The sequence below is a fragment of the Amaranthus tricolor genome, chromosome 3 (assembly GCF_026212465.1).
Source record: "Amaranthus tricolor cultivar Red isolate AtriRed21 chromosome 3, ASM2621246v1, whole genome shotgun sequence".
Taxonomy (NCBI): domain Eukaryota; kingdom Viridiplantae; phylum Streptophyta; class Magnoliopsida; order Caryophyllales; family Amaranthaceae; genus Amaranthus; species Amaranthus tricolor.
In genome coordinates, this window is record NC_080049.1 from 26,833,813 (window position 1) to 26,847,689 (window position 13,877).

The following is a 13,877-nucleotide window of genomic DNA, read 5'->3' on the forward strand; positions in this document are numbered from 1 at the left end:
TCTATGCTAATTGACATCAATCTAATGACTAATGAAACATAGTAAGAATTTGATTGAATATGCATGAAAACTTAAATTTGTAAAGGTTCTATTTTCATTAAGAAATTACATCAAAAATTAATGACAACCCTTGATCCCTAGTTTGGAACCTGATCCCTCTGTCTCATTAAATTTGCTACGTATGTTATAAAGAACTCTCGTATTGCAGGTGCAAAAGTAAAAACTCCAATGGAACGGAGGAGTACTATTGTACTAACATGATCTATTTGTGACTTATTTTCGGGTTTATTCAAATACACGAAAAATAAACTTATTTACTTGCCATATTTCCCTGGTTGAAGGCTGCCATTCTGATATCAGGACATTGTAATCCCATGACTCCCCCTTGTTGAACATTAAACTTCATATGTTGATTCAAAGCTCCATAAGTTTCCATAAAAGCATGATTTCCATTAGAAAATCCCGGAGGTTCCCTAAACATTCCTGAAATTCTGCTATTTCCCTGAGTAAGATACTGAAGCCCAAAATGATTTGGAATATTTTGCATCCCAATACCGCCATTCGATGGTTGAAACGAAAACCCATTTCCATTTCCATTACCGTTACCATTACCCATACTCGCCCATGTATTCTGTTCATAATCACTCACATCCCTCATACCATTTTGGGTAAAAAATGGATCTTTCTGCTTAGCTCTTGGATCAAAACTCTGCTGATACGAATTCAGTTCGGTTCTTATTCCAACACTACTGTCTTCAAATGGATTCCTCCCACTGTTTTCGACTTGTTTTTGGGACACGACAGTAGGCAGTGTCACACAACTATTAGCAGTACCTGTAACTGCCTTATCAGTCTGATCCTCAGTTTTACTACTGTCGAATTTCTGCTTCTTGTTAGACACTCTCGAACTCTTTCCTTTCTGTTTCTCGACCTTTTCGACAGAAACAGCGTCAGTCACAATATTTTCTACTATATTCGTTTGTGCGACAACTTCATTTGTAGCAGGAGGTTCCCTGTCAGAAGACTCATCTTCGCGATTCTTAATGATTGCACGGCCTGATCTTCTCTTCTTACCGTTATTCGGGTTTTTTCTTGGAGGTTTTCGAGTCTTGACAGTTTGCCTTTTCACATTTCTAGTCCCGCTAGGCTTGAATGTAATGATATTATCCTTTGAGGACGACTTTATTTCGTTAGTCATCCATACAAGCAAGTCTTTTCGGGTGCTTCTAATTTCTTCAACCAATGAATCCATGTACCCTTTCATATCAGTTGATGCAGCAGCCTCTGACGGCTCTTGGTTACAGACTGTTCGCTTAGTTATCCTAGACCGTATTTTTCTCTCGTGCACTTTGGTTCTTGTGTTAGGTTTTCGAGTACATTCTTCAAAACTCGAGTGATTTTCTTTTTCTACTCTAGGAAATGATGTTGGACTAAGCATTGCTTGCTTGGTATTATCCTCGGAAAATTTGTTCATAAGTTTTGGCTCACTTATAGAACTTGGTCTCGAGTGGTGATCCTCACTCGATGAGTCAACATCGTGTTCAGCCCTTCTGAACTCCCACCTGCGCTGAAAACTCTGATCCTGGTCACTCATTCTATACGAAGTTTATCTATTCCGCGTTACTTCAATAGGATGCCTGATAGACAAAGGTATCAGCTTAGTTATTATGATCCATAATACTCTTGTTTTGGTTCACCCTAAATATATATCTAACTGAAAATCACATATAGGTTATGTTGGATGTCATATTCTTTTTTGCTACAAAAATACATACTCTCTTCGTGCCTTTAAAATGGTACAATACGAAAATTGAACAAATGAAATAGACAAAATGATTAGTAAATCTAAAGCAATTTCACAAACAAGTAAATAAAGTTATAGATGGAAGTCCAAAAGCACTAAACTTCCCCATCTCCCCATCCAAATGATGGGAGGAGTTGAAATCATTACTTCAAATGTATAAAAAGTTAAAAATTGAGCAAGTTTTGTACGAGAAAGTCTCACGATAAATGAGCATATTTTTTCAATTAATCACTTTGTGATAATAAGTGATTAACTGATCATTTAAAAAATGTAAGTGATCATTTTAAGGTTATAATTGATCACTTAAAGACTAAAAATTTATCACTTTAAAACTGTAAGTGGTCACTTTAAGATTATAAGTGGTCAGTACTATAAGACAATAAGTGCACATTGAGCTAGCCCAATGTGTATTGTCGCACCGTGAGACTGTCTCATTTGAAAATTTGTAAAATTTAATACTCTTTTGTCTCATTGAGATTGTTACGATTTGACCTCTTAATTCAAAATCTTTTATGATCAATGGTAGCAATATCAACAGGATGGAAAACTACATCATGCTACCACAGATAAATATTATATTATAACAAAACCTAATTATGATAACGTAGTATGAAGATAAAAAAAATGATGAAAAAGAAACCAAGGAAAGAGTTAAGGTTATTAGTCTTACCATCAAACAGTCAATGAAGAAAAAGCAAGAGACATTCCTAGCCATAAAATGAACAAAGCTAAGTCTGCTTTTCTTCCAGCATTTATCTAATTGTAGATGTAACCTCATTGCAAAAGGAAAGAAATAATTATAATTATTATGCTAACATATATGGACACAAAATCAATTTCATGTAAATTATAAAAGGAAGAAAATAAAAGAGTGATTAATTTTAGGACAAAAAAAGGAACAATAATAATGATCACATTAATTCCTTGATTCATGTAAAAATTATTTCAATAAATGTCACAAACAATGAGACATAATATCAATTTATATTCATAATCTTAATCATTACTTGTGATTCATAAACTTTCTCGTGGATATCTAAAGTAACTTGTAAGAGATGATTTCAATAGCTTGGATAGTGCAAAAATATGATTTCGGTCATAGTCGCGATAAAAGTTGCAAATTGTGTTTCACGGTCAATACAGATGATTTTGTGGTCAATGCAGCCTATATTTTTGGTTGTGGTAAACTTAAAAAGCTTTACGGTGATGCGGTCTTATTTTTGCACAATGATAGAAAATGGACAAACAAGTAATTTCTTTAGATTACTTACAAATATTGTTGGTAAGTACTCCCTCTGTTCCCTAGAGTTGGCTCGATTCAACAATTACGGCCTATTTGGTATGTGGTATTAAACGATTGTAATGGGAATGAAACCTTAATGGTCATGCTTGTCCAACTCCAATCATCTCCTTTTCTTCAAAAACTTCATTCCAAAGCATTACTATATGGGAGAAGTGGTATTACGTGTTAATGGAAATTTGTAAACAAAAAAACTTTTTTATGATCAAAGTTTCAACACCATGGGAATGACATGGAACTTTTGATGAAATTTAACACTATAAATCATTTCTATTACTATCATTTAGGCACACTAACGAAATAGGCCGTTAAAACTCTCATATAAAATAATCAAAAGATGCAAACTCAAAGAAGCAAAGTACTACAAGGACTGTCAGCAGCATGGGCTTTCTTTTCTATAATCCCCAAATTACACCTTAATTTCTTAATCCCCAATAATAAAATTGAAAACCCTAACTTCTAATTTCCCTTTATTTTATCGATTATCAAAATTCTTACTATTATTTCTTTCCTAACTTCTCAATTAGAAAAAAAATGGATACTAATGAAGTGGGACCCAACAATGGAAGAGAATGATAGTTAATGGCCGGCAAAGCTGCTTACTGCCAGCCTTGTGAGGCCGGAGAAAAGGCAACACTTGTCATACATTCCCAATCATCATGAATCATTAATCACACATTTGCTATGATATTGTCATTGGTAGCCCATCATTATTTTAAAAAAAAAAAGAAAATTTAAATTTCACCAATAATTATTTCAAAAATTAAGAAGCCTTTATTATGGTTGACTTTCCTATAACCACACTTCTTTCTTTATTTTCCCGCAAATTTATCCAAGCCAAACAAATTAAAATAAACAAAATATTTTTCTTCTTCTTAGAATCATAATAATGGCGTCCCATTTTAGTTTTTGACTTATATTAGGACATTGTTATGTGCTTACATACACATTTTCTTTTGAAAACATAAAAATTTTATAAAGTTAGATCAAACTTTGATTTGATTTGTTTCGTTATTTGTCGTTCTGAATGAGGAAATTGTGTCCGAATTTAGAAAAAGAAGATGCCCTGGAGACGATTTTGGAGGTACCGATTCCGGAAGAGATGTTCAACAATTTGGGCAGCAATGTAGCCTTACGTTGTCAGAATATGCAGTCATGGATGAAAGCTCAAACATCAGATAAATGGTCATCACCAGTTATTCTTGGACGACTGAATGAGCTTCGATTCCTTCTTCACCATATTGGTTCACCACTTATTCCTCTTCAGGTTCATATTGATAAGATTAGTCGTCCTGTTAGAGATAATTCCATTGTGAGTCATCATATAATCTCTCTTTAATTTACTTACTATTAATTCAATCTTAAATGTTCATTTTAAGCCATAGATTTTTTTACCAAATTGTCTATTTATAATTACAAAAATGTCCTAAATGATACGTATGAATTATGATGGATTAAAATTTGAAGAGTATATTATGACAAAATTGCATATGAGAGTACCATTTTATGTGGTCTAATTTGTTTCTTAATTCTCATGCCCAACCCAAAGAGAGGACAATTATAGTAAATTAGAGGGAGTATAACATATACTTCTATATAGGAGTCTCATCATCACCTTATGATTTTGGTCTTAATAAGATCCTCTCTTCCACATTCATTAGACTGTATATTTTATGAAATGCGAAGTTTGATATAATTGTGATCTTATGAGCTTGAGAGGCTTGTATTAGTTGCGAGTTATAACACCTAAGAAATTGCTTTTCCAAAATGTTTCGAGTTAATAGTTTGAGCTATGACAACATATTATCAGCAAATTCGATGTGCACGCACTTTATAAGCCAAAGAAATACCATCCAAAAACCATATGGTAATAAGAGGAATACAAATTCTTGTGAGAGACGGTCTCTTTGAGAGACCATCTTTAATTGGATCAACCTATTATATATTTTTTTAAATATTGTAAGTACGCATAAAGAAAAGTAGACATTTAAAATATTGAAAAAAATAGGCATTAAGGATATAGTAAGTAAACATTAAGGATAATGTAACTGGGCATTAAAAATACGACAAGTAGGCATTAATCTTTAATGGGTTGAGCTTGAGATACGTCTCTCAAAGAGACGATCTCTCAAGAGACTAGCTGTAAGAGGAAGGGCTTCAATGACTAATATAAAATACACGCTATCTTAAATTCATCGGTATAGGATAAACCATATCTACACTAATGCATAACTTACCCTTTGTACGTCATCTGAATCGGTTAATACATGTACCTTTGCTCAATACTTTTTGGTTTTGGGTGCAGCAAACATCAACAGCAAAGTATATCGTACAACAATACATTGCAGCAACAGGAGGGCAAACAGCTATAAGCTCCATACAAAGTATGTGTGTAATAGGACATACTAAGATCGGCGCAACTGCATTTCATACGGGTGATCAAGCTGTCAAGGGAAACAACACTGATGCAACTGGGGGATTTGTACTATGGCAAAAGAATCCAGACCTGTGGTGTTTGGAATTTCTGGTTTCTGGCTGCAAAGTTTTCTCTGGAAGCAATGGAAAGGTCTCATGGAGGCAATCATCAAATCAAGCTTCTATTACTACTGGTCCTCCCAGACCCTTGCGTCGTTTCCTACAGGTTAGTCGGAAACTTCAATCCTATGCGAAAATGAATGTTTTTATTTGATCTGTAGACCTACATGTTAGGATGGTTTATCTCACATCAACAAATTAAAGATGGTGCGCACACTTTATAAGTTATTGGAGTGCTTCTTTCCATTGCCATATGTTTTTGCAATGGTATATATTCTTAGCTTATAAAATGTGTGCACCTTGTGTTTCTCCAATAATATGCTGACATTCACAATAAGTCCAACTCAATTTATGGATCATGTCAAGCTGAAAGATCCACGCTTTTTCGATTTTCAGTGCTAGTTTTGCAATATTTTTCCCTATGCGTGTTGCAATGCTTGTTTTACTGTGATAATAGAAAACCAATTAACTTGACCAAGGCACACTAATTACTCTAAGCAAGAGTTGAATCCAACATGATGATTATAGGGGTGTTTGGAAAACGGTTTTTGGCTTTCTAGCTGGTCCAACTAGTCAACGACTCCACCTAACAGCTCTAGTCAACAGTCATTACCAAATAAACCCGTAATCTCACCTTTAAATAGTTTTGTTATCATGGTAGTATACTTGAACACGAAAGCAACACCAAGGCTATAACCCCAAAACATGCAAAAACATACATTTTATCCCTAGAAGATGTGCAAATCTACATACAGATATAGTATTAACAATTAACTTCTTTCCTTCATGTTTCATGCAATGATCATTTCCCATACGGTTCCTAAAAATCATTTCAGGGCTTGGATCCAAAGGCGACAGCTAACTTGTTCATAGATGCAACTTGTATCGGTGAGAAAGTCATCAACAATGAGGATTGCTTCATCCTGAAGCTCGAGACAAGCCAAGCTTTACTCGATGAACAAAGCGGGCCAAAATATGAGATCATCCATCATACTTTGTGGGGATACTTCAGCCAAAGATCTGGACTCCTCCTCCAGTTTGAAGACTCGAGGATGCTCCGTTTAAAGAATGATGTCGACAATGATGATGGAGACGGTGTATTTTGGGAAACAAGTGCAGAGTCAGTGATTGAAGATTATAGGTATGTCGAGGGGATTAATATCGCCCACAGTGGCAAAACTTCTGTTAGGGTGTTTCGGTATGGGGAACATTCAGCTAATCATCAAAGGGAGATAGAAGAAACATGGAAGATTGATGAAGTTGGTTTTAACATTTGGGGTTTAAATCATGACTACTTCATGCCACCAAGAGATGTAGAAGTAGAGGTAGAGATTTAAATAACACCTTAGTCTTTGTAATTGTGTTTGATAAGAGTCTAAGAGAAGGCATATAATTTTGGTCCAAACATGTATATATAGTGTTTGGATTGGTATGTATCCAATTTTGACTATATCTATTGCTTCTTATAGGTAAGGGGCTTAAGAATTGACATACATGAAACAACCCGTTATGAGAACGTCTCACGGTGAGACGACTTTAAAACAAAAAGCCCAAAAGATAAAAGTTTTTATTATTAGTTTATTTAACCCAAGCATGAGACATGTCTTGTGGCGAGACAGTCTCATACAAGAATTTGTGTATATGAACAATTGAATCAGCTTACAGGATAGTAACCTCCTTGTGGCAGTGAAAATCCGGTAGATTTGATGTTTTCATGCCTTCTTTACTCAACTCATCACAAACCTTGGTTGAACTCTTGTAAATTTAAACTGAAACATCAGCCAATTCGAGCTTATTGAGCCACGCCAATGCCCACACACGAGTCACATATAACATACTATTTTTAGCTTAGCTTGGACTGATATCTCTACTATTTATAGCTCAATACATAATCCAACAGGAGGCACCATTACTAACAGCATAGACAATTAAAAACACCCCTAAATTCTACCTAGCATAGCGCAAGTAAGAGTAATTTATTAACCCAGATCACTAAAACATAATTCTTTTGAATTCGCAATTCGCTTCAAATGGTTATAAATAGCCTAAAACCGACTATAATTTGCATTTTTCAATTCACATTCAGGACGCATGAGTCATATAATCTTCCAATTTCCTCAAAAATATATTCACCAATAACTCGAATTTAATGATATCTAGAATCAGCCCTAAAGTCTGCACATCAGCAAGAATTACAAACATTTTTTTATTATGAATTTTACTGATCTTATTGATATTATCTAGTGAACATACATACACAATTACAATTTAGTCAAACATAAAATTACCCAAAACATTGATCGGTTGGGAGCGGACCTGGGAGGGAACCCTTCTGCAAGAACTCTAATCCAAACACTACAAGAATGGCGAGCAAGCACAAGTATGAGAAACCTTCAACAGCACCAAGCAAACCAAAAGGACCATTAGGAAGACCAGAACCCGTTTTAGCTTTAGTGTACAAAGACCATCCTACAATGGCAACCACCGCCAAATAGCTAACACCCTCCAAGGCTCCAATTGAACCACCGGGTCCAGGAGGGAGCCCACAACCAGTAGTTTTAAGAGTGTAGAGTGACCAAGCAATGACGGGAGTAGAGATCAATCCTCCGGCTATGGCTATTGTCTGGACTATTCCGCCGTCAGTCTCGTCGCTTGTGCCCTTCGCCATTGAAACCACCTTGAGGGTTGATGAAGAAAGCGGGAGATTTCTTCTGTAGATGCCATTGTTAAGCTTTATTGGGGTTTTGAGAGTACTAATTGATGGCGATAACAACATTGTTAACCATACAACAGAAAAAGAGAGAAAAGGGAAGGAAATGAGGGAGCGAACTTGAATTCTTATCTTAAGTTCACTAAACCGCTTATTTGGATTCGATAGGATGCGAAAAAACCTTATCCAATTTTAAAAAAATGAAATAGATAAACTAATTTATAAAAAAAAAAAAAGTACTAAATAAGATGAAAATTAACTTATTTAAAAAATAAGCGTCTAATTTTTAAATCTGAGGTTTGATTTTGTTCGCAGTTGTTGACTTTTTTGACCCTGTTCCTGTGAACACCGTCAAACATAATGGGTCTGTTAGTGACTGCAAACAACTTCTTGCCTTTTTAAAAAATTAAGTACATGTTCGCAGTTACTAACTGCGAACAGAACCAAACCTCAAGTTTAAAAATTAGACACTTATTTTTTGAAATAAGTTGATTTTCGTCTTTTTTTTATTTTTTTTTTTTTTATAAATCAGCTTATCTATTTCAATTTTTCTCCAATTTCCACATGTCGATTGTCAACATGGTTTATTGGTTTCTAGCCCATTAAGCCTGTTCTTCTTTCACTTGGGTAGTAGGAAGCCCTCACACGAGGAAATGGTCTTAAACAATAAATTTATCTTTCTTTATTAATATAATACATGAATTTGTTAACTTGGAGATAAATCTTTTTAAAAATGATCCAAATATATATTATTATTATTACAAAATTTAAATATTTATAACATTCATTAAAAATTTTAACAAGTAAGTTATATCACGATAATATGTGATTAGACGATTCAACAAGATTCTACTTGACTATATATTATTTTTACATGTTAACTGTAATATTTTCTCTTATATTCAACCTACTAGTCTCATTTAGTTTTTTCACACCGATAAGTAACATTTTAACCCTTAATATTTCTAATTATACTTAATTAAAATTTATGAAAAATTAATATTAATAAGACTTGCATTGAGACGAAACGAATAAAATCTCATTTCAATATATTTTAACTTTTAAATTAACAATAAAATACAAATAAAGGATAATAAACAACAGTGACCAAAAACTAAATTGTGACAAGTAGGTATAATAGAACGAAATATTAAACAAACTTGAATGATTGTCAATAAACCAAAATGTATAAAGTATTTGAGAACATAGAAAGCCCCTTTAAGGTTTCACATGATTTGATCAATTGATGCCTGAAAACTAATGCTCCAATATCCTTCATTTATCAAGCTAGCCAAGCAAAAAAAAATGGTTCCAATCAGGGAATGCAGACAAAATCAGCCTCAAGGGAGTTTTAAGGGAAGAACTTTTGAATGTTTATGACATTGCAAAGCTCATTAAGATTAAGGACGGTGCAAAAATTAACAAATTCTTTGAAAGCTTAGTGTAATTTCAAAAACTGATTTTTTTTAACTTTATTTCTTTAAACACTTAACGAGTACTATGTATAAATATTAAGGCACCCTATTTTTTGAGCCCTATGCAGTTGAATATGTTAAACATGATCATAACCTTCCCTGATTAAGATCACTATAATCACTATCCTACAACCGTCGGCTGATCAACAGGGGTACCAGGAGAAGATTGTTGAGAAATCAAACCAAGTTCTTCCTCAACTTTCTTCCAAGCATTCAAAACATTAGGGGGAAATTTTTTCTTAACAGTCCTAATCAATCCTTTGGCATCCTTCTTATTCTTCTTGGCAACCAACCCTTCCACCAAGATCTTCAATGTCTCAAAATCAGGGATCTTGTTATGAAAAACACTCCTCTTAAACACAGCATAACCCATATCAAAATCTCCATTGATACACAAATAAGAAATCAAAATCCTAAATGTGGCAGCTTTCATCTTATACCCATTTGCCTCTAAATCTTTGTAGAGTTTCATAGCCTCATCCATCCTCCCATTCCTACAATAGCTAGTCAACAAATGGTTGTAACTAATCATATCTGGTATCAACCCCAAAGCATCCATTTCTTCAATCAAAGCCTTAACATCCTCTGGCTGATTGCTATGTACATGACCAATCCTAACATTATAAGCAGCAACATCAATAGAACACCCTTTCTTCACCATCTCATGCCAAACATGGTCTGCATCATTAATCTTCCCTTTCTTGTATAATGAATCCATTATAGTTGTAAAAGTAACAGCAGTAATCTCAATTCCTTTATCCTCCATTTCCTTCAAAGTTTTCAAACCCATTTCAGGCTCACCCTTCTTACAATAAGACTTTACCAAAATCCCATAAGAAACTTTATCAGGAATAAAATTATATTTTTTGGGCATTTCATCAAACAGTTGGGGGACATTATCAAACATTCTAGAATGATTACAAGCAGCAAGTAAAGCATTGAAAGAAGCAGTTGTTCTAGGAGTACCCAATTCTTCCATTTGATTATAGGTGTTAATAGCATGATCATACATACCTGCTTTACCATAACATCTTATTAAAGTACATAGAAACTGTTCTTGCTTGATTTTGGGGTCTTTTTTCTGGGCTTCAATTAGGGTTTCAATGTCAGTAAAACGCTGAGCTTTGGCAAGACGTTGCACAGTGAGTTCTTGTGCATAACGAGAAGAGACATGATTACTGCAGTGATCAGATACAGAAGAATAGATTTGTAAGGCTTTATCTGGGTCATGTTCTGTTCTGAGTTTATATTTTGCTTTGGAAATTGACATTGAGGGAGCGGTTGATAATTGACGAATAAGTTTGGTGGAGCTAGAAATTGACATTTTAATGGTGAGAATGAGATCTTATAATGCAAAAATGGATGGGCTTTACTGGCTTTGGAGACTTAAGGAAGTTTTGAGGATGGGGTAGAAATGTCGAATGCGAGATTGTGAAAAAGGGAAGAGACGGAGAGGGTTTAGGGTTCTAGTCTTCTAGAGACCAAGTGCTTCAAATTTACTTTTTTTTTATTAATTAAGCTTTTTAAATTTTTTTTCCTTACTTATTTTTATTGATGTTAGATGTGTTTACCATAAAAAAAATTAAACTTAAAAATCCTTCGAGTTATTTGATTTTAAAAGTGTAATTTTTAGTTATTTTTGAAAAATTTTATCTTTTAAATTTGTTTTAATAGAGTTTTAGTTCGTTAAAATTAATATAATTTTCCTTTAGATTTTCCATCACACAAACATTTAAATTATACTACAATAATTCTTCTATAAATTCATCAACAAACTACCAAAATGGACTCCAATAGCCAAAGATATCAAATTAACCCAACCATGTGGATCATTCAACTCTACAGCACAAAATATTCCTAGTATTCATAAAATAAATCAAAACACCCAAACGTGCGTGCTCCATGGGCCAACCGTGCATCAGATGAGTTGTGACCTTTGATTAACCAGCTAGTCTTTTAAGAGACCATCTCTTTGAAGACATATCTCAAGTCCAATCCATTAAAGATTAATACTCACTTATTGTATTTTTAATGTCTACTTACATTATCTTTAATACTTACGTACCGTATCCTTAATGTCTACTTTCAATATCTTAAATGTCTATTTACATAATTCTTAGTGTCTGCTTACAATATTTTCAAAAATATATAATGGGTCTTTCCAATTAAAAATGATCTCTCAAAAAGACTGTCTATCACAAGTACATTAAGTACGCAAATATCATGTAAGGACGAAATGATCATAGGAAGAGCATAGTCCATCAAAGAAATGTGCTAAAACCCAAGACCATAAACAACTACCAAATCCCATTTAAAATAATGAAAAAATACTTTAAGTTTTTTTATATTTTTGTTGTCTTAATTTGATCCTATGTCAATTACTTTCTTAAATGAGGATTTTGTTCACTTATAAAATGAGGAAGATTTTGTTCACTAGATAGGGTATATCCTAGATTTCATACAATCGGATCTTTGAGTTTCATCTAGAAAGATATTTTTGGGTGGATACTTCATAAAACTTAAAGATGAGATAATATGTGACTTCATGGACCGGAACACCATGAAAAAAGAAGAAGATGGAGAGAAGCATCTAGACATTGAAGATTGTCAATGAGCTTGCGTTTTTTATTGAAGTGTCTCAAGGTTGGAGTTGTGCAACGATTTGGGGGTTCATTGAGAGTCTGAAAACGATCCTTAAATATGCGGGCTTTAAATGGATCGGACTATAAACAGATCGAGTTTTAAACATACCTTTTATTTACAAAAATTGGACTAAAAAATGGCGGCTATACGTTACATTAATTATTATGATACATTACTATATATATATATATATATATATATATATATATATATATATATATATATATATATATATATACATATATATATATATATATATATATATATATATATATATATATATATATATAAAATCTTCAGTAGTCCAATTATAATTAAAAAAAGCAAGCAATTAAGTTGCAAAGCATTTTATTCAATCAAATATGCTTATTTTAATGAAAATTTAGAAGCACAAAATATAGCATGCATAATGTAATGAGGAATTAGTATGAATTCATTATTTTTCATCAAAAAGTAAAAAAGAAAATAATAATAATAATAATAATAATAATAATAATAATAATAATAATAATAATAATAATAATACTAGTTATTATTATTATTATTATTATTATTATTATAATAATAATAATAATAATAATAATAATAATAATAATAATAATAATAATAATAATAATAATAATAATAAGCTGTTGTGATGGATGAACCCTCTATTACTTCTACCTAGCTGGGTCATCAAGAAACTTTGCAGAGTCAAGGAGAAGCTGTTGAGATGGATAAACACTTCGACATATTCCATCACAAAAGTCTACAACGACATCAAGGGAGGAGTTAATAGAGTCAGGTGGAACCACATTATCTGGAATAGGTTAATCACCCCTCGAAGCAGGTTCATAGCCTGGTTAGCGTTCAAAACCGACTAAAAACAAAGCATCGCCTAAAGCTTGCTAGGGTTGTCGACTCTGACACATGCCCCATCTGCGAATTGGAGAGTGAAACAGTGAACCGTATTTTCTTTCAATGCCGCTTTATTCAAGAATGTGTATCATGTCTAAAGGAGCGGTATGAGTCCAACAACAAAATTGAGACTCGGAAAGATACCCTCAAGAGGAATCAACTGGGGCGCCACAAAAGGAAATAGTTTGAGGCCACTCTGTGCAACCTCATCTACAATCTGGAGCGCAAGGAATGAAGCCGTGTGGAACCACAAAGTACCAATAGTGAAGTTGGTGGTGCACAATGTCATCGACGTCCCGAAGACCAAATTCAAATTTTTAGAGTCCTTGAGAGCAGACATAGTATGAAGATCTCCTACAACTTGTGTCTACCCTCGCTGTTTCTTGTATCCTTGGGTACGTCTTCAGCTCCTAAGTCCGGTGCTCACCGTCATGATAGCTGCTGGCTTAGGCCTCGATCACTATTTCTTAGGGCTAAGATGTTGTTAGGCAGGTTTTGGTTTTGTCTTTGACA

The 13,877-nt window shown here is 33.6% G+C and overlaps 4 protein-coding genes across 4 annotated transcripts; 1 reads left to right on the top strand and 3 right to left on the bottom strand.

The window, feature by feature from the left end:
- Window positions 1-35: 35 nt before the first annotated feature.
- On the bottom strand, window positions 36-2,613 carry LOC130807384 (uncharacterized). Its single transcript, XM_057672572.1, has 2 exons — window positions 2,475-2,613; window positions 36-1,637 (listed from the first exon to the last, which is right to left on the bottom strand). The coding sequence occupies exon 2, from the start codon at window positions 1,592-1,594 to the stop codon at window positions 311-313; it is 1,284 nt and encodes a 427-aa protein (XP_057528555.1). The 5' UTR covers window positions 1,595-1,637; window positions 2,475-2,613; the 3' UTR covers window positions 36-310.
- Window positions 2,614-3,261: 648 nt separating this feature from the next.
- On the top strand, window positions 3,262-8,532 carry LOC130807385 (uncharacterized). Its single transcript, XM_057672573.1, has 3 exons — window positions 3,262-4,416; window positions 5,410-5,745; window positions 6,476-8,532. Exons 1-3 carry the CDS (start codon window positions 4,132-4,134, stop codon window positions 6,974-6,976), a joined length of 1,122 nt encoding a protein of 373 aa, XP_057528556.1. The 5' UTR covers window positions 3,262-4,131; the 3' UTR covers window positions 6,977-8,532.
- Window positions 7,732-8,526, bottom strand: LOC130807386 (uncharacterized). Its single transcript, XM_057672574.1, has one exon. The coding sequence runs from the start codon at window positions 8,413-8,415 to the stop codon at window positions 7,924-7,926; it is 492 nt and encodes a 163-aa protein (XP_057528557.1). The 5' UTR covers window positions 8,416-8,526; the 3' UTR covers window positions 7,732-7,923.
- Window positions 8,533-9,368: 836 nt separating the features above from the next.
- On the bottom strand, window positions 9,369-11,312 carry LOC130807387 (pentatricopeptide repeat-containing protein At4g36680, mitochondrial-like). Its single transcript, XM_057672575.1, has one exon. It carries the CDS (start codon window positions 11,146-11,148, stop codon window positions 9,946-9,948), a length of 1,203 nt encoding a protein of 400 aa, XP_057528558.1. The 5' UTR covers window positions 11,149-11,312; the 3' UTR covers window positions 9,369-9,945.
- Window positions 11,313-13,877: the final 2,565 nt, after the last annotated feature.